Genomic DNA, 19,600 nt, shown 5'->3' on the forward strand with positions numbered 1-19,600 from the left:
TGGGGGACATCGAATGAGATAATTGTAAAGCAGCATGGCTTTAGCCAGTGCCTGGCACATAGTAAGTGCTAAATAGGTGTTGTTGTTGTTGTTATTATTATTATTCTTTCCCACCTCTCTGGGCCTCAGTTTCCCCCTCTGTAAAAATACAGATTTTTGTCTCCATGACCTCCAAGGTCGCTTCCAATGCTAAATTTATAATCCCACCCACACGAGAAGGCTTGCATGCTGCAGCCAAGGACGCGGGTGCTGCAGACAGACCGCGCAGCGAAGCTGGAGACCCCGACGCAGCCCCCACTCCCGTGGCCTTGTCCTTGACCTCGGCTCGCTTCCCTGACCGCCCACGTGAGCCCAGAGCCTTTCCCGTTGCCTGATTTGCTCGGCTCGGAGCATGCGCTGGGAGGGCCGAGCCGGGGAGCAGGCGGAGCCTGCTCTCCTTCTTCCCGATGCAGCAAAGGGCCTTCCTGTAGGTGAGCGGCGCCGGCCGGTCGGTGGTGGGGGGGGTGGGGGGTGGGGGGGGGTGGGGACAGCTGGACGCAGCTGCCCCGCAGCTGGGGGTCCCAGGTGTCCCCCGCAGAGCGCATGCCCTTGGAGACCTGCAGCGCGGCTGGCTGGGGCTCTGGGTCCCCCTCCCATCTGTCCCCGCCTGGGGCTGGGGGCGTGGGAAGAAGCCTCCTCCGAGGTTGCGGCAAGAGGGGGCCCCAGGGCGCACCCCCTGCCTCCTTCCCCAGCCCGGTCTGGTTGGCTGGAAGAGACGCCCCTGCCTCCTTTCCTTGGGAGGGGTGGGGGAACCCTCACCTCCTTGCCTTGGGCGGCCAGAGGACAAGAATGGGCAGGTTAGAGCCCTCGCCTTCTCTGCCTCAATGGCCGCGTTTTCCTCCTGGACTCTGCTGCGTTTCCAATCTGAGAATCGATTCTTAACAGCAGCTGCAGCTGCAGATTGGAAGCAGCCTTCTTTTTTCCCCCTCTTCCATAGGAGATACTGTCAATTTGGGGGCTTTTTGTTTTGTGCGGGGGTGGATTTTTTGTTTGTTTGTTTGTTTGCTTGCCTTTAAAAGAATGTTTTACTTGACTTTTTCCAAAAAGGCGGTGTATTTATTTCCTTCCCAGATGATCGCTTCCTTATATCCCATGAAAGATCTTGATGCCAATATATGCAAAGGATATATAAAAATGATGACTAATATAATTATCCTGAGCCTCATTCTTTTCATTTCTTTATCTTTCTGGATTGTGTCTATGACTGCAAGCACCTATTATGGTAAGTATAAAGGTTTGTTTACTCGTCTTTAGCTTCTAAATTATATTAAAATGGCACCTTTTCTACCCCTCCATCTTTTCAAGTGTATGCCTTTTAACAGGTTGGTTGTTCTTAATTCCTGATTACGTAATTATCAGTATAGTTAATCCAGCCGACTAACTTGAAAAATAAAGGCATATTCACTGCATTTCTTACCTTTTGGCTATGGGTGGCTTCAAATAATCCTAAATCAAGGGTTCTGTTTTAACACAGAGAGAGAGAGAGTGTGTGTGTGTGTATGTATAAAAATATGATACGTGTGTGTGTAGTGGATTCCTTTAGCAGGCCTGTGAAGCCTCTGGACCCCTTCTCAGAATAACATCTTGTTGCCTCTTCATAATTGAAGGAAATGCTAAATTTCAATTCGAAGATAATGAAAATAAAGATAAATTTTTTTTTCCCAGTTCAAGTTCCCCAGCCCTCTGAAATATATCCAACTTAAGAACCCCCTGCCTTAAACAGTCTTCAAGCTTGGATAGGGTCATTCTGACTCCAGGAATGCCTGCCTAAAAATGGCAGATTTCCTAACATGATCATAAATAAATTGGAATACTTTTGTAATTTTTTTTCTTGGAGCGGAACCATGATTTCATTAGTATGGTGAGTTATCTGTGAGTAAATTCCCTCTGCCAAGGCCAGTCTGCTCCTATTCTACCACTTAAAGTCTTGGAGAATCTTCAAGTCCAATAGTAGGTTAAGTGACTTGTCTGGGGTCACATAGCTAGTAATTTAGAGGTAGTTCTCGAACCCTGGTCTTCCTAACCTTAAGGCTGGCTCTTTATCTATTGCACCTTGCTGCTTCTCTTAATCATCACAAGTAGTTAAAAATGGAACTATTTCAAATGAAATTGTATGTCAGATATCATAAATGAATGCATTGAAATAATAACAATAGCTAATATTTATCTAGTATTTTAAGCTTTGTAAAGCAATTTACAAAAATTATCTTATTTGACCTTCCCAGCCACACTGGGAGGTAGGTGCTATTTTTAATTTTCATTTTCTTGATGAGGAAACTGAGGCAAGCAGGGTTAAGTGACTTGCCCGGGGTCACACAGTTAGTGTTTTACGATGGATTTGTGTCTTTTAAGACTCCAGGCTCAGCACTCTGTCATGGTCATAGTTGTTTGTTTGTATGTTGTCTCCCTCATTAGATGGTGAGCTTCATGAGGGGCTGGGACTGTTTTTTTGCCTTTCTTTGTATCTCAAGATCTTAGTGCAGTACTTGGGGCTTCATAGGCTATTGGTAAATGTTTTTTAACTCAGTGGCTCTCCACTTTACTACTTAGCTGGTTCTTGAAAATTAAAAGACATTTATTAAGTCTTTTACTGTGCACTAGGCATTGTGCTGAGCAATGCAAATACCCCTCCCCCCCAAAGAAACAATTTCTTCACTCTGGCAGCTTTCATTCTACTAGGGAAAAACAACACATTGGGGAATGGGTGCTAGGAAAGAGTTTGAATCTGGGGAGACAGGGATGATGGATTGATAGAGTAGTCAGTCAACTGAACAGATCTTTTTAAAAAATTATTTATTTTTAACTTTTTTTTTTAATTTTGAGTTCTGAAGTCTCTCCCTTCCACCTCTCCCTCATCAATTGAGAAGGAAGGAAATGTGATGTCAGGTATATGTGTGAAATCATGCAAAACATTTCCATATTAGCCACTTTGCAGGAAAAAAAAACAAGAAAATTAAATAAAATGAAAAAAATATGCTTCAATCTGCATTCAGACTCCTTCAGTTCTTTTTCTAGAGGTGGATAGCATTTTTCATCATAAGTCCCTTAGAATTGTCTTGGATCGTTGTATTGCTGAGACTAGCTAAGTCATTCACAGTTGATCATCATATAGTATTGCTGTTACTGTGTACAGTGTTCCCCTGGTTCTGCTCACTTCACTTTGCACCAGTTCATGTAAGTCTAACGAGGTTTTTCTGAAAGTATTCTGCTCATCATTTCTTATGGCACAATAGAATTCCATTGCAATCACATGCCACAACTTGTTCAGCCATTCCCCAATTGATGGGCATCCCCTCAATTTCCAGTTCTTTGCTACCACAAAAAGAGCTGCTATAAATATTTTTATACAAATAGGTACAGCCCTCTAAGTGGTATTGCTGGGTCAAAAGGTATGCACAGTTTTATAGCCCTTTGAAAATAGTTCTGAGTTGTTAGTAGTATTGATTTTCAGTCAAATAAACATTTATTAAGGACCTACTGTGGCTGTGGGCTAAAAGTGCTGGGGATAGAAAAAAAGGCCCTACCTTCAAGGAGCTTACTATCTAAGGGGAAAACAACATGCAAACAAATATATACAAAACAAGCTATGTACAGGAGAAATAGGAAATAATTAACAGAAGGAAGGCATTGGAATTTAAAGGTTTCCTGGGACTTAAAGGAAGCTGGAAAAGTCAGTATTCCAAGTGAAGGAGGGAGAGTATTTTAAGCATTGGGGACAGGCAAAGAAAATGCCCAAAGCTGAGAGATGGGAAGTGTCTTGTTCCTGGAACAAGACTAGGAGGCCAGTGTTGCTGGATCTAAGAGTAGACGTTGGGCAGTGTGGTGTTAAGGCTAGGGAGCTATTTTATGAAGGGCTCTGAATGCCAAACCCAGCATTTTGTATTTGGTCTTGGAGGCATTAGGAAGCATAAGTGGGCTGGTTTACAGTCACTTGGTTTGGAAGCAAGGCTTCTGGGCCTCAGGGCAGGAATTCCAAAAATGAATGGATTAACTTCACAGGGGCTTGGTGCCTAATATTGTTTCATTTAATATAACTTTTGAAATTCTTAGTGTACAGTCTGTTGAGATTTAAAGACCAGGGAACTACAAAATAGTTTTGTGACTTTGACTTAGGGCTTTCTTTTTGAATAATTTATAGTACTTTAATTCTTCATCTGATTTTTCACTTTTACCATAGAAGAATTTCAGAAAGAAAGATTGGGTCTTTCTATAATTTGGGTTGGGTTTCTTTTGGGGGGAGATGGGTCATTTTCAAGAGGACAGTCTTAACTTGGCTTTTTCTTTTTATCCTGAAGGTAATTTTACATAGTTTTTTTGACATTCTAAGAGCATATCTTTGATCTTTTGAGATATAGAGATAGGAACTGGACCTTTGGTTTAATGCGTACAGGTCCCTTACAGCTAAGAAAATTTCTACCACCAATGTTAGTCAACATCTCTGTAACATACACTCTTAAGGAGTTGCCTAGGCTACTAAGAGGTTTATTTGACTTATCCCAGATCACACAGTCAGTGGTTCCCAGCCTGTGGGTCTAGGACCCTCAGGGTAGGGGTGGTGCAGAATTATTACCAGAGGTTCTCAAGTCTATAAATAAGCAAATTTACCTCCTGCAGACAGAGTACATAATGTCTTGTACATATAATTCTTACTGCTTTTAATGTATGATTAAATATTAATTGTAAAGCATTACTGAATTTATGTCAGCTTTTAAAAATAATTCATCAGTCAGTGGATACTATAGTCAGCAGGCATTTATTAAATGCCTACTGTATTCCAAGCACTGTGTTAAATGCTAAGGTGAATAATAATAACAGTAACTGTAGTCCCATAATTGCTGTCATATTGGAGATCCATGAAATTATTTGACATATAAAAGGGTTCCTTCTTACACATACATTATGCCGTTGTAACTTGGTGGTCAAGTTGGGAAATCTACCAATGTGTAGGCTGATATTTGTGTAGCCAGGTGGGTCTTCCGCAGATTTGAAGACCCTTTTGATTCAAAACCAGCCATGAAAGTTGAGGTTGGAGGAAAGAAAAGTACAAGCATTTATAAAGTGCCTACTCTGTACCAGGTGCTGTGCAAATGATCCTCACAACAACCTTAGGAAATAGATGCCATTATTATTCCCATTTTACCACCAAGGAAACTGAGGTAGGTTAATTGACTTGCTCAGGGTCACCTGGGTTGTGAGTGGCCACATTTGAACTCAGGTCTTCCTGACTCCACGCCCATCAGTCTGTTCTACTGAGCCACCTAACTGCTTGGGCTATTTAATGCAAACTTGGACAGGATCCATTTGTAGGTTTATCCGGCTGCAAATGCACATGTCAGCTAACCAGTAACCATGTCTAACTTTTAATGGGTATATTGGAGATCGTTGCAGAGTCTGGTCACTTTGACCATGCTTAACAAGATCTTTGCTATTAATTGGATTTTTTTCAGGTTCCTTGCACCCTGTTTCTCCGTGGCGATGGCTGTTTTCTGTGATAGTTCCTGTTTTGATTGCATTTAATGGCTTAAAAAAGAAGAGTCTGGACCACAGTGGTGCCTTGGGAGGTATTTATTTTCTTGTAGCATTTAAATGAGCTGTGGAGTGAGTATTTGGCCTTTTCATGTCTGCTTGCTATATGATTTTAAACCTATCCTTCTTTCTAAACTAAATTAGTATCTCTAGCCAGCATCTTTGTAAACTAACATATGGTGTTTTACCAAATGTGCAATATGGAAATGTCATTAGATTTTATATTATTCTAGTTTTTGCCTTTTAATTATGTGAAATGATGATTTTGAAAATAACTTACATGAAGATATAAGAATCTGTGATTTCCTCAGTATGGGAAACTCCTTCTACCAAGGCAGATCCAACCTATCTAATACATAGCATATATAAATCCCCTAGGGTCTTACTTGAGTCACATAGAGGCTAAGTGACATGCCCAGGGTCCCAGAGATAATAAGTGTCAGAAGTAGGATTTGGACCTGTCTTCTAACTTGGAGTCCACGCATCCACTACTTCACATAAACTCTAAATTATAAACTTATGTATAATTTATTCACATGGCTATTTTCCCATAATCAAAATGACTCATGGGACTTAATTTATGATTCAAGAATTGTATCAAATTTGACTTTTGAATCAAATGATTTTTCAGTAGATAACAAGGAGAGAATGTTCAGGAATCTGACAGTTTTTGTCTTTTATTTGGGATAATTGCCCTTTTGCTCATAGCATTGGGAGCAGTCTTCCCAAGTTTTAGGCCCAGGGACAGTCCGAAAGTATGAAACTTGGAAATAGCCATCAGAAGTGATGTGGGTAGATTTTTGAAGATCCTGAGCAGCCACTGGACAACAAGAATTCTTAGTGGTCTGGGCTGATTTCCTTAAATCTGAACTAAATATCAGCCTGGGGCTGTGGTCACATGCTTATCTAGTTGTTCGGAAACATGTTGAGTACTGTCAGCATCAAGTTTATCAGTGGCAGTCAGTCAGCAAGCACCTTCTAGATGCTGGGCTCTATCCTAAAGCAAAAAATGAAACAGTCCTTGCCTTCAGGGAGCTTACAGTCTATTAGAGACAGAATATAAACAGGAATATCCAGAATACATAGAAAATATAATGGACTACCTCTAGATCGCTACCTTCTTCCTAAGACACTTCATTTTAATACCATTCAGGTTAAGCAATGAGGAAGACTCTTTTTCCTGCGGTACCCCTTCAACACATGACTGACAGTCAACCACTAGCGTGTACTATGAACATTTAATAATTATCTCTTCTACCCTTGTGTCTAATAGTTCCATACTGATATTGAAAAGGAATGATACTTTTTCTAACAAGTTTTGTGGTTTTTTTTTTTTAAGAATGTATAATACTTTCTTCAAGTCTTCATACAGGTACTATAGATATTGGTACTGTATCTTTAAGAGAGAATGGAATCTTGGAGCATTAACTATTATTCTGTGAGGAGTGTGAGGATTCTGGAGAGATTGTTAAAATGATGGGTGAAAAGAGAACAAAGAAAAAGTAACAGAACTTATTTCTTGAGAGAACTGGATTTAATTCCTATCTTTCAAAGAGACCTAAAGAAAATTTTTGAGAAGACTTTAATTGGTATTGGAAGAGAACCAAGTGGTAGGGCTGTGTTTCCAGAATTGAGAAGTAAGCAGTTGTAGTGATGGTTAAAGGTGACTTACTGTGATCTTTCTCACAGCTGATATATTATAAACAATTATTTGTCTCTTATTTATTATACTATTATAGTATATCCAACATTTGTTCATTTAAACTTGGTGATTAGAGAGCTGATATAGTGATAAACAAATGCTTATGAAGAAAAGAAGTTTCTTCAGTATAATGATAAGATTAGCTGGGGTAGGGGCTCAGAGGTAAGTGATTAATGAGAAAGATGTTGCCATTTTAGTAATCAGTAGAATTATTAAAGCATTCTCTTTCATTTACCTTAGAACCTGGAATGAGAAATAAAAGGGAATTGAGCTAGCTGAAGGTAGGGAGAAATGTAACAACCCAATCTAAGGTGAGTGATTGAGGATTGTAATCGCCACTATGCAAAAAAAAATGTTGTTTTTTTTTTAAATGTAGCATCTTACAGTCCCTTATCACAAACTACTTGGTGGACATTTCACACTGGGTGTTTATAGGTATCTCAAACCCAGCATGTCCAAATAGAATACGCTGTCTTTTCCCTCAAACCCACCCTTCCAAACTTTCCTGTTACTGTTGAAGGGACTACCATCTTTCTAGCCCAGTAGGTTCACAACCTTGGTGTCATCCCTGAGTCTTCCATTCTCATTTACCCCAAATGTGGAATCAGCTGCCAGATCTCTTCATTTATTTCTCTGTAACATCCCTTCTCTTGCTCACACAGACACTGCCGTAATTCTGGTCCTGATCAACTCTTTCTTGTCTAGACTATTTCAATACCCCAGTCTATCCTCCACACACCTGTAAAAAGTACTAACTGTATCACACCCTCTACTCAATAAACTCCGAATATGAACTGTTCTGTTTGGCATTTAGGGCGTTTTTGTTTTTTTGTTGTCTTCTTTTTCCAGCCTCACCCTTGCCCTCCTTTCCAGTTTTCTTACCCATGTCTCGCCTCCACGCATTCTACCTTCCAGCCATAGTGACCTATTTGTTGTTCTACATGTGATATTCTGTCTCTTATCTCTGTACTTTTGTGCTAGGCATCCTCGTTCTGTCTCTATGTCTTTCCCAGCAGAATTTAAGCTCCTCGAGAGCTTACTTTTGTGTTCTGAGTGCTTAGCAAAGTGCCTGGCACATAATAGGTGTTTTGTAACATTTTTGTTAGCTAATAGATTACAACACTTTAAAAACCTTGCTGTTCACGTCAGCTCTGTTTGGTAATATCGATATTCCTATTTTACAGATGAGGAAATTGAACCTCAGAAGTTAAGTGACTTGGTGACAGAGTCATGTAGTTAGAAAGTTGCAGACCATAAATTCAGACCTAAGTCTCCTAAGTTCTAGGACACGCTAGTTCTCAGCCCAGCAGTGACATTACTTCATTTCACATCATGCCGATGTTGAATCTCCAAACCTGGAGACTTTTTGAAGACTGTTTGAAGTTGTTAACTTTGAGTTCAAAGAATGGAAGCATTTCTTTCTACTGTGAGATGAATGAATAATGGTAGCCAAAAACTCTTAATTTTCTGTATGTTTCATCTGATAAAGGAGAATTTTTAAAAAGTTTTATCTAATAAAAAAGAAATAAAAAATAGTTTTATACAATACTTGATTAAATTCTTATTTCCATTAAAAAATTTACTAACCTATGATTTCACTGGGGGGTAGGGAGCTCCTGGTGTGAGGATTCCCTTTACCAACCCAAATCTGCAACTTAAGAGTGTCTCAAGGCACCCTTAGGTTAATAACTTACTCAGGCTCACGCAGCCAGTAAGTGGTCCCTCAAGACTCCATATCTTACTGACACAGACAGTGGGCCTTTCTATCTGGTAGGCCACCTTGCCTCTCAGGGAGAAATTTATTATGCTTTAATAAATAAATGAGTAAATAAGTAAAGTGCTGATAAATAATAATAGTAAATAATAAGCTTTACAGAGCTGTGAATCTAGCATGAGTAGACTGAGGCTTTTCTCCAAAATGCTAGTTAATGCTGGGGATAGTGCACTGGGCTTGGGATCAGGAAGACTCATATTCCTGAGTTCAAATCCAGTCTCAGACACTTACTAGCTGTGTAATCCTGGGCAAATCACTTAACTTCTGTTTGCCTCAGTTTCCTCTTTTGTAAAATGAGCTGGAGAAGGAAATGGCAAATCACTCCGGTATCTGTGCCAAAAAAAACCAGATGAAGTCACAGAGAGTTGGACATGACTGAACAATAACAAAAATCTGTGTTTTGGGGACAGCTAGGTAGCACGGTGGATAGAGTGCCAGGCCTGAAGTCAGGAAGACTCATCTTCCCGAGTTCAAATCCAGTCTCAGGTACTTACTAGCTGTGTGACCCTGAGTAAGTCACTTTACCCTGTTTGTCTCAGTTTCCTCATTTGTAAAATAACCTAGAGAAGGAAATGGCAAACTACTGTAGTATATCTGCCAAGAAAACCCCAAATGAGGTCATGGAGAATCTGACATGACTGAAATATCCAACCACAAAACAAAGATTTAATAGATTAAAGTGACACCAAGACTTTTGGGACACCCTATATTAAGTCATAGGGGAGGTGTCGTAGAGCAAGAGTTAAGAAATAAGGTTACATGATATTTCTTTAAATTTAAAGTAAATATAATTGAGTCATCATAGCAAGAGAGATACCAAATAATAGGAGTTATGAAATAAGGTTCCATGAGGCTTCTCAAAATTTGATTTGAACTTCCTTAGTAATTCCAATAGAAAAAAAATGTTGGTACTTTATATGTATTATAGCTTTTTTTTTTTTAGTTCTGGTTTCCTTCTTTTTCCCCTTCCCCCTGACCCCAAAAAACAAAATAGTCTAGAGTCTTAAACTCTGGGCTGCCTTAAAATCCTACATCTCAGGGGCTACAGTAATTAGGGCTTTAGCTGAAATTCATCTCTATATATTTAAACAAAACTGGAATCAGATACTAATACCTCTTCTATCACTTACCATGGAAATGATGAGAATGATCTTCTGAAAGTGTTTTCATCTGGACATGACCCTGATCATGCATGCAGGTTAATTAATGGGAAAACAATTACTGATAAAGTTTATTATAATTTTTAAAAATTGTCATTAAAACCTTTCCTTTCCATTTTGACTCCAACCTACCTTTTGAGGCTTCTGATACATTGCTACCATCCATACATTCTACGTTCTCTTTCATGTAGTGTTACTGCTACTCCTCACATGTGGCCCTCCATTTCCTGCCTGGCTGACCCCATGCCTGGTACATGCCTCTTAACTTTATTTAATTCTTCCACCCTTGCTGTTTTTGTCTGCTGGATTCTTTTGACTGAAAGCTTGTATTCTCTCTATGTGCATGGTCCTTTTACTCAGTGAAACAATTTGTGCATCCAAAAGTACTGAGGTCTTTTCATTATATGGAGCTCTATGTCAGGGACTTAGTCCTGGGTAGAATGGAACTCCTGATTCTTGGTCTGTAGCCTTCATGTTTAAATAGCCATGTGTATGCTGGGGAAGCAATTTGGTGACATGTCACCTTTCTCTCCTTGTTCACTTCTCTTGGTCCTTGGGGCTCTAGATTTCTGTGGTGAGTCACTGATTGACATTGCTGGGCTCTGTTGAATGTCAGGAAAAATTCACTTCCTTTCAATTTGAAGTTGTGGTTGGGTAGGTTGGAAGGGAATACAGGACATATAGCTTATAAAGGCTTGAGATTCAGCAGCATTTCAGGTATCTGCAGATATGCGGTTATAACCTAGCTGGTAGATCCTGTCGAATTTCATCCCCACCCCACATTGCAGAGAGGAGGTAGACAGGAGGTGTGGAGGTTGAAATTCCAGCATTACCTGTACATCCTCCTCCATTTTAGCACAGTGTGCTAAAGAGGCCTGGGATGGAAATCAGTAGAGGCTCGGGTTTGAATCCTGCCTCTGATACAAATTAGCTACAACTTAACTTCCTTGTCTCTTCAAGTTTAAAATAAGACTAATACTGCCTAGGATTAAGACTAATAATAGTAATAATAGCTAACATCTCATTTGATTCTCACACCAACTCTGCAAGGTTATTATCCTCATACATATTATCCTCATCCTTTTACAAATGAGAAAACTGCGGCATACAGAGGTTAAATGACTTGGCCACACCCAGATCAAAACTCTGGAAGTACCACATCATAGGATTTTAGTGAAGGTGGATGGTGTAATGTATGTAAAAGACTTTGTAGGTCTTAAAAGGCTATGTACCTGTTAGCTGTTACTATTTGGAGGTGGTACGGTGGATAGAATTACCAGAATAGCAGGCTGGTTTTTGAAGAAGCAGAGGAGCTAGAGACCAAATTGCCAACATTTGCTGGATTGTGGAGAAAATAAGGGAGTTCCAGGAAAAAAAAACCAAACATCAACTTCCGCTTCATTGACTGCACTAAAGCCTTTGTGTGGATCACAGCAGAATGTGGCAAGTCCTCCAAGAGATGAATATACCATATCATCTTACTTGTCCCCTGAGGAAGCTGTATTCAGGACAAGAAGCAACAATTAGAACTGAACATGGAAGAACTGATTGGTTTAAGATTGGAAAAGGAGGACTACAAGGTTGTATACTGTCACCTTATTTATTAACTTAATTGCAAAGTACATCATATGAAATGCCAGGCTACATGAATCAAAAGCTAGAATTAGGGTTGCTGGGAGAAATATCAACCATCTCAGATATGCAGATGATACCACTCTGATGGCAGAAGGAGAAGACGAATTAGATTAATGAGGGTGAAAGAGGAGGGTATAAAAGCTGGCTTGAAGCTTCATATCAAAAAAACTAAGATCTTGGCAACTGGTTCTGTCACTTCCTGGCAAATAGAGGAAGAAGAAATGGAAGCAGTGTCAGATTTGGTATTCTTGGGCTCAAAGATCACTGCCAATGTAGCCATGAAATTAAAAGACACTTGCTCCTTGGAAAGAAGCTACGGCCAAATATGGACAGCATACTGAAAAACAAAAACATCATTTTGCCAACAAAGGTCTGTATAGTCAAAGCTATGTTTTTTCCAGTAGTGATGTATGGCTATGAGAGTTGGACTATAAGGAAAGCTGAGCACCATAGAATTGATGCTTTTGAATTGTGGTGCTGGTGAAGACTTTTGAGAGTCCCTTGAACAACAAGGAGATCAAACCAGTGAACACTTAAATTAATTCAGGCTATTCACTAGGTCAAATGCTGAAGCTTAAATGCTTTGGCCACATGATGAGAAGATAAGGAAAAGGCCCTGATGTTGAGAAAGATTGAAGGCAGAAGGAGAAGGAAATGGCAGAGGATGAGATGGATAGAGGGTGTCATGGAAACAATGAACATGAACCTGGACAGACTTCTCCAGATAGTGGAGGACAGAAGGCCCTGGTGTGCTGTGGTCCATGGGGTCAGAAGAGTCGAACACGACTGAATGACTGAACAACAAAATTTTGTTTTGACAAATTTTGGCTTGCTAACTGAATTTTCCTATTGACACTCCTGCTAGGGAATAGAGGGTAGGACTTTGGATAACATGATAGGGTCTAATTGACAAGAACCAACTCTCTACTCGTAAACTCTTAAAGTTTAGGATAGAAGCTGATTGACCATAGACAGCTGTGAATCGAGCATGAGTGGACTGAGGCTTTGCTCCCACATGTAAAGGGTACAAAACCTTAATAAGCAGTCATTCAGAAGTGGTGTGGCTTAGCACCTAGTTAGCAAGACTAGGGGATAGGGACTAGCTATGGGATTTCTTTGCAATAGGAAACTCCCAGGTGAGGAAAATCCCTCCATAAACGCAAGTTTGCACTTTCTCAGCAACTTGTAGATTTAGAGAGTTTCCTATATCACTGAGGGGAGAAAAGACTTGTCCAGAGTCACAAAGCAAATTTGTCAGAAGTAGGACTAGAACTCAGTTCTCCCTGCTCTCTTTCTTTATCTACTGGCTTTGCTAAGTCTCTTAACTAGCAACAATAATCAGTTAAAATGGCAGAGCCATGCCCACCTACTGAGCCACCCTGCCACCCAGCTGGATTTGTAATTCACAATGTAGAGATAACACAAGAAGTAATTAAGACAAATCTGATCTGAGGCTTTCTTGCTGCTTGCCTGGGAGGCAAAATTTACCCTCTGTGCCTCTTTTCCATTGGGCTTTCATGACCTCATTATTTTTAAGGCTTTAAACTAGTGTACCACTTATGCCTCCGATAGAAAAATAATCTCTAATCACATATCCCCTGCTTGTTTCACAATGTGAAGTCATGTGGATTCATAGTAGTATTATGAGAAAGGCTATGGAAGAAGGACGTAGATAAATGCAAGTTGATGGTGAAGCATGCTGATGAGAAACCAAGTAATGTCTTAAAGGGGGAACACTTTCTCAATGAAGGCTTCTCACCAATTTTTTTCCCACTCAATAGTATTTTATTTTTTTCCAATTACATGTAAAGATAGTTTTCAACATTCACTTTTATAAGAATTTGAGTTCCAAATTTATCTCCCTTCCTCCCTCCCCTCCCCCTTCCCCAACACAGCAAGCAATCTGATATGTTTTACAGGTACAATCATAATAATCATATTTCCACATTAGTCATGTTGTTTTCTCATTTTTTTTTTAGGCAGTTGGGGTTAAGTGACTTGCCCGGGGTCACACGGCTAGTAGGTGTCAACTGTTTGGTCTGATTCTCCCTGTTTTTAAAGATAGAATCTGAACACCTCTCTCACCAAATCCAGTGATGTCAGAAGGAGCCAAGATATTTGCAACAGCCTGCAGCTGTTTAGTTGACTCTTAAAACCAGTCTCTGCATTTTGTTCTCAGCTCCGATAAAGCCTAAATTAACTCTAACTTCTTTATCTTGCTAGAGTTCCCCACAAAACTTCAGATAGATGTTGTTCAGGGGCATTCGACCCTTTGTGACCCTATGGACCACAACATACCAGGCCCTTCTATCCTTTGCTATCTCTCCCGGTCTATCCAAGTTTATGTTCATTATTTCCATGACATTATCTATCCATCCCATTCTCTCTCATCCCCTTTACCTTTTGCCTTTAGTCTTTTCCAACATAGGGTCTTTTCCAAAGAGTCCCATTTTTTTTCATCATGACCTTCCAGTGAATAGCCTGAATTGATTTAAGTATTGACTTAAATCTCCTTGCTGTCCATGGGACTCTCAAAAGTCTTCTCCGGCACCACGGTTAAAAAGCATCAGTTCTGTGGGCGCTTTCCTCAGTATCCAACTCTCACAGCCGTATGTTGCTACTGGAAAAACCATAGTTTTAACTATATAGACCCTTGTTGGCAAAATGATACCTGTATTTTTTAGCATGCTGTCCAGATTTGCCATAGTTTTCTTTCCAAGGAGCAGGTGTCTTTTAATTTCATGGTTGAAGCCACCATCTGTGGTGATCTTTGAGCCCAAGAATATGAAATCTGACACTGCTTACATTTCTTCTTCCTCTTTTTATCAGGAAATGATGGGACCAGTTGCCAAAATCTTTGTTTTTTGTTTTGATGTGAAGCTTCAAGCCATCTTTTATGCTCTCTTCTTTCACCCTCATCAAGAGTCTTCTTAATTCCTTTTCATTTTTCACATAGATAAAGAATCACAATACGTGGTGGCTGGAAGGGCCTCTCAAAAAAGTTGGTGGAGTTGCTCTTATGTTTTGGACCATTAGTAGGTTGTAGTTGGTGTCTTATGGTTGTAATTTCCCTGGTCAAAACCATCTTTCTGATGCAAGGGTTCTTCCCCAGGGTCCATATATCCCTGTGGATAGATTTCAGGGATCTGAGAACTGCAGTGGGAAAAAGAGAAAATTTTATTTTCACTAGTCTCCAACTAAAATTTAGCATTTCCTTCCACTGTGATTTTTTTTAAACTTCTGAGAAAGAGTTCACACTTTCCACAGCCTGCCAAAAGTGTTCATGACACACAGCATAATAGGTTAAGAACCCTGGTCTAGTGGTTTGTTTTTAGTATCAACAGTAGGGCAACTATATATTTAAGAACTTCATAGTGAGGTTAGAGGCAGGGTAGGAGAAAAAAAGAAATGGAGAAGTTATTAAGGAAAGTGACACTAAAAGGCTTGGGCCCAGTCTAGAGATGACTGATATGCAAAGGAATGAATTAGCCTGTCTTTTAAAGTCAGCCCTGGGATAATAAAGAACTGGCCTTGGAGCCAGAAAGGGCTGGGTTTAAGTGCTGACTCTTGACCTGTCCTAGCTCTGTGGCCCTGGGCGAGTCACTTAATCTTTTAAGTTGTTGAGAAAATGCCAATCTGCATTAGGCAAGAGGGAATTTCCTTTGGTAGGGAGCTTCTCATATCGATGAAATTATAATCCAGTTCTTATCCTATATCTTTAAGGAATCTGTTCCTTCAAAGCATTTACTTCCTTCACTAGGACCTGACATCAAAGTACAGTATTAATACTATCTTTTAATTAATTAATGCTGTCTTTTAATTAATACTCAGAACATTATCTTAGTAACTAAGTATACATTTTAAGCAGTAGTAGGAAAAATGAACATGGGCTGGTGTGTGTGTGCCTTTTTCTTCTAAGACATAATACTTTTTTGGATCTTATGTAAAGGTGGGAGAGGGGACTACAGAGTGGGGGGGTGGCACGGGCGGTGTACCTAGGTGGAGAAGTGGATGGAGCCCTGGGCTTAGAATCAGGAAAATTCATCTTCATGAGTTCAAATCCAGCCTCAGACACTTCCTAGCTGTGTGACTTTAGGCAAGTTCCTTAACCCCATTTGCCTCAGTATCCTCATCTATAAAATGAGCTGGAGAAGGAGATGGCAAACCATCTTAAGTATCTTTGCTTAAGAAAACCCCAAATAGGGTTATAAAGAATGAGACACAACTGAACAGTACAGTTACAGGGCAGGGGAGATCCTGGCCCTTATATTCTCTGTCTCTCCCTTTCTCTCCGTCCACACACAGACACACACACACACACACACACACACACACACACACACACACTTCACTAAAATATCAATAGCTGTCTCTATCTCTGGGATAAATATTTCAGTCAGTTAACGATTGATTGATTGATTGCTACCAGAGAGGTGGTGGATTGTAGCGGTGGGATAAGGCATGCATCTTCAGACGTGGCCAGTATATATTGATATATTTTGGCTTAACTGCATTTCTTTGTTACAAGGGAGAGTTCTGTTTCAGGATAGGAGTATTGGGAAGTGAAATCAATGTAAAAAAGAGGATAAGAACTTTTTCTAAAAGGTTACTGGCTGCATGTTGTCCTAGAACATTGTGTCAGATTATTATGGAGTGATACAGATATTTGGAAGCAGTTTGGCACGCTGGATTTGGAATCTGGGGACCTGGATTCCAGTTTTGTCTCTGTGTAAGCTTGCCCAAGTCAGCTTAACCACTAGGATTCAGATTCCTCAGCTTTTAAATGAAGACTAGATAGCCTCTGAAATCCCTTCCAACTCATAAGTCTGTGATTGTCTGATATAGAAGAGAACAGGAGGATGGTCCCTGACTGTAGTCTCTTAATAATACTGTTGGGAATTTTCAAGGTCAGCAGTGGGAGATGGAGCCAGGATGTCAGAGTAGCAGAAAACAGGACAGTGAGCTCACTCCCAACAAAAAAGCAAAACAAAACAAAAACCCAACTCGTCTAAACAGACCTAGAAAAAGCACCAGAGTGAATCGTGATGGGGAAATCCAAGAAAAGGGCATTGTGAGTCATTTTTCCTGCCCTGACCAACATGGAAGTGAGGCCTGTAGACATTTTGCTGTTGCTTTGACCCAAACGCAAGTCAGGAGCTTGCAGAGCTCAAACCAAGAGGTCAGCCATCAGACTTTGCCTTCGATCAGACCGCTTTGGGAGCGCTGAAATATTGCAGGTCCCCAGCCTGAGCTGTCCCTGGCATCCTTGAATAAAAGAGTCCCAGAAAAGAAGCAACAGAACCTGCAGAGACATTCCGTTGAGAAGCACACAGAGCCTGGTACTAAAATTAAGCCTGAAGCCTAACAGTGGGCTGGAAGAATGAGCAAACACACAGAGATCATGAAAAGCTATTATGGTGACCTGGGTGCTCAGGATGCAAGAGCAGAAGAGAATGATTCCAAAACAACTTACAAGCAAGGCCTCAAAGGAAAACAGTTGGGCCTAGATTCAACTAGAATTCCTAGAAGAAATGAAGCAAGATTTTACAGAAAGGGTTAAAAATGGTTTTTTAATAAGTGAAATGAGAGTGCTAGGGGGAAAATTGGAAAAGAAATGAGAGCTATGGAAGAAAGAAATGGAATGTTGATGGATTCAGAGTGTAGAATGAGACACATTCTTGGACATGGCCAGTGCAGAAATTTGAGTATTCATGTTTTAACAGGTCTTTTGTTTTTCTTGCATTCTTAATTTGGGTGGGGTAAGGGGTGGATCAATTTGGGTGGGTAGAAGAGAAGGCAGAATTTTGCTAATTGGGAAATATACATACAGACATATCATTGTTGAGTTGTTTCAGTCTTGTCCAACTCTTTGTAGCCACCATTTTGGGGTTTTCTTGGCAAAGATATTGGAGAGGTTTTCCGTTTCCTTCTTTAGCCCGTTTTTGTAGATGAGGACCTGAGGCCGACAGGGTTAAGTGACTTGCCCAGAGTCACGCAACTAAGTGTCTGAGGCCAGGTTCGAACTCATGAAGATGAGTCTTCCGGATTCCAAGCCCAAATATGTGTGTATGTTATTTTTATTTTATGTTATATATATGTTCACATTTTATATATATTTTTGTATTTTGTATTATATGTAACATTTTTTAATTTGACAGAACTATAGAGATAAAACTATAAAAAGACCTTAGAGGCCATTGCATCCAAGCTCTTCATTTTATAAATGAGGCTACTGAGGCACAGAGAAGTTGTGGCACAGTGGATAAAGTGCTGGACCTAGAATGAGGAAGACCTGAGTTCAAATCCAGCCTCAGATGATTATTAGCTCTGTGATCTTGGAAAAGTCACTTAACTTCTGTTTGCCTCAGTTTTCTCATCTGTAAAATGGGCATACCAATAATGATGATGATGATGATGATGATGATGATGATGATGATAATAGCACCTGCCTCCCAGGTAGATTTTGAGGATCAGGTGAAATAATAATTGTATAGTGTCAGCACAGTGCCTGGCATAGAGTAAATATTATGTAATTGTTAGCTGTTGTTATTGTTATTAAGTGCCTTGCACAGGGTTATGCAGCTAGTGTCTGTGGGAAGATTTAGGTCGTCTGACCCCAAGTCCAGTACTAGCCAGAATGCCACTTGGCCACGTTCCTGTGGTGTAAACTGAGCACCTTCGCCCTGTGAAATGGCTAGATTTAATTGCGGTGAATGATTAACCAAGTGATTCTTTTTTTTTTGCAGTAAGCGTTTATTCAAGTCCCTACTAGCCTCCATATATATACATTATCTCACTTGATTTGTTACAGTTTGTTGAGGAGTGACATTATAAGCTTATTCTAGCAGATTGCGGTGGAGGGGTGGGGGTGGAGAGACCTTTTCTGTGCTAAAGAAATCTTTATCATTTCTCACCTATTCTAACTTAGCCAGAATTAGGAAGCTCTTCTAAATTCCAAACCTACCTGACAGACTCTGTTTATTCTTTTTACCTCCTTTACCTTTTTTTGTGTCATTGAAAGTGTTTTCATTTGCCTTTCTGTCTTCTTCTTAATCTCCTTTTATGTTATTAGCCCCCTTTGGCAGAGTTCTCAAAATAATGTTTTAAAATAATTGGAGGAAATGCTAAGTTTAGAGGTTAGGGAAAATAAAGAAAGCATTTTTCCCCAAGTTCAGGGGCCCCCGCATTAAAAAGCCCATGCTCTATTGGAGCGTGTAAATACAGAGATATAGCATCCTCTGTGTTTTACTGGCTATGGGAAGGGAGACTTCAGCTGGTCAAAACATATCAATCTTGTATTTGATTTTCTTTTTCTCATAAGAAAGCTTTGGAACTCCTTGGGAAATGTACATTTTCATGGGTTCTGCTGCTCTAGAATTTGTTTAGAGCCGTTTTTTACAGGTATTTGGAGGGGTTTAGGGGAGATGTCAAGCAAGTCGCTGCTTTTACTCCACTATATTGGCTCTGCCAGAAATGTACATTTTCAATAACTTTTTTTAATATAGGAAAAAATCTATTTCTTATTCTAAATGTCTTCATTAAAATGTCTCTTTAAAGTAGAAGTAGGATGGGGAGAGTGGAAGGATAGTAAAGAGAAGTGATAATTAGAAGAGGAAAAAATGCAGAACATGTAAAAGATCAAATTTAAAACCCTCACAGAAGTGATTCAGAAGGCTCCTCAGTAGTATTTGTTGTCAAATTGTTAGATTTCTTTTGAAAATGTTGCTAGCAGGATGGATGGAAAGAGTGGCAGTCCTTGATGGC

General features: G+C 40.0%; 1 protein-coding gene across 5 annotated transcripts in view; it reads left to right on the forward strand.

Moving 5' to 3' along the window:
* The first annotated feature begins 375 nt into the window (after positions 1–375).
* TMEM19 (transmembrane protein 19) overlaps positions 376–19,600 on the forward strand; it is a 37,031-nt gene continuing 17,806 nt past the window's right edge. For 2 of the 5 annotated variants that reach the window (XR_002321054.2, XM_020968858.2), the window contains exons 1-3: positions 377–466; positions 1,111–1,261; positions 5,487–5,600. Coding sequence is in view for 4 of the 5 variants with exons in the window: in XM_020968858.2 (XP_020824517.1) it covers positions 392–466; positions 1,111–1,261; positions 5,487–5,600 (340 nt within the window). In the remaining variant the exon portion in view is untranslated. Of the gene's footprint in view, positions 471–539; positions 837–1,110; positions 1,262–5,486; positions 5,601–19,600 lie in introns of those variants that run through there. The other 3 variants (XM_020968864.2, XM_020968863.2, XM_020968861.2) reach the window with 3 other exon arrangements.

Source organism: Phascolarctos cinereus, unplaced genomic scaffold (genome assembly GCF_003287225.1).
Source record: "Phascolarctos cinereus isolate Bilbo 61053 unplaced genomic scaffold, phaCin_HiC Scaffold_1;HRSCAF=81, whole genome shotgun sequence".
NCBI lineage: Eukaryota > Metazoa > Chordata > Mammalia > Diprotodontia > Phascolarctidae > Phascolarctos > Phascolarctos cinereus.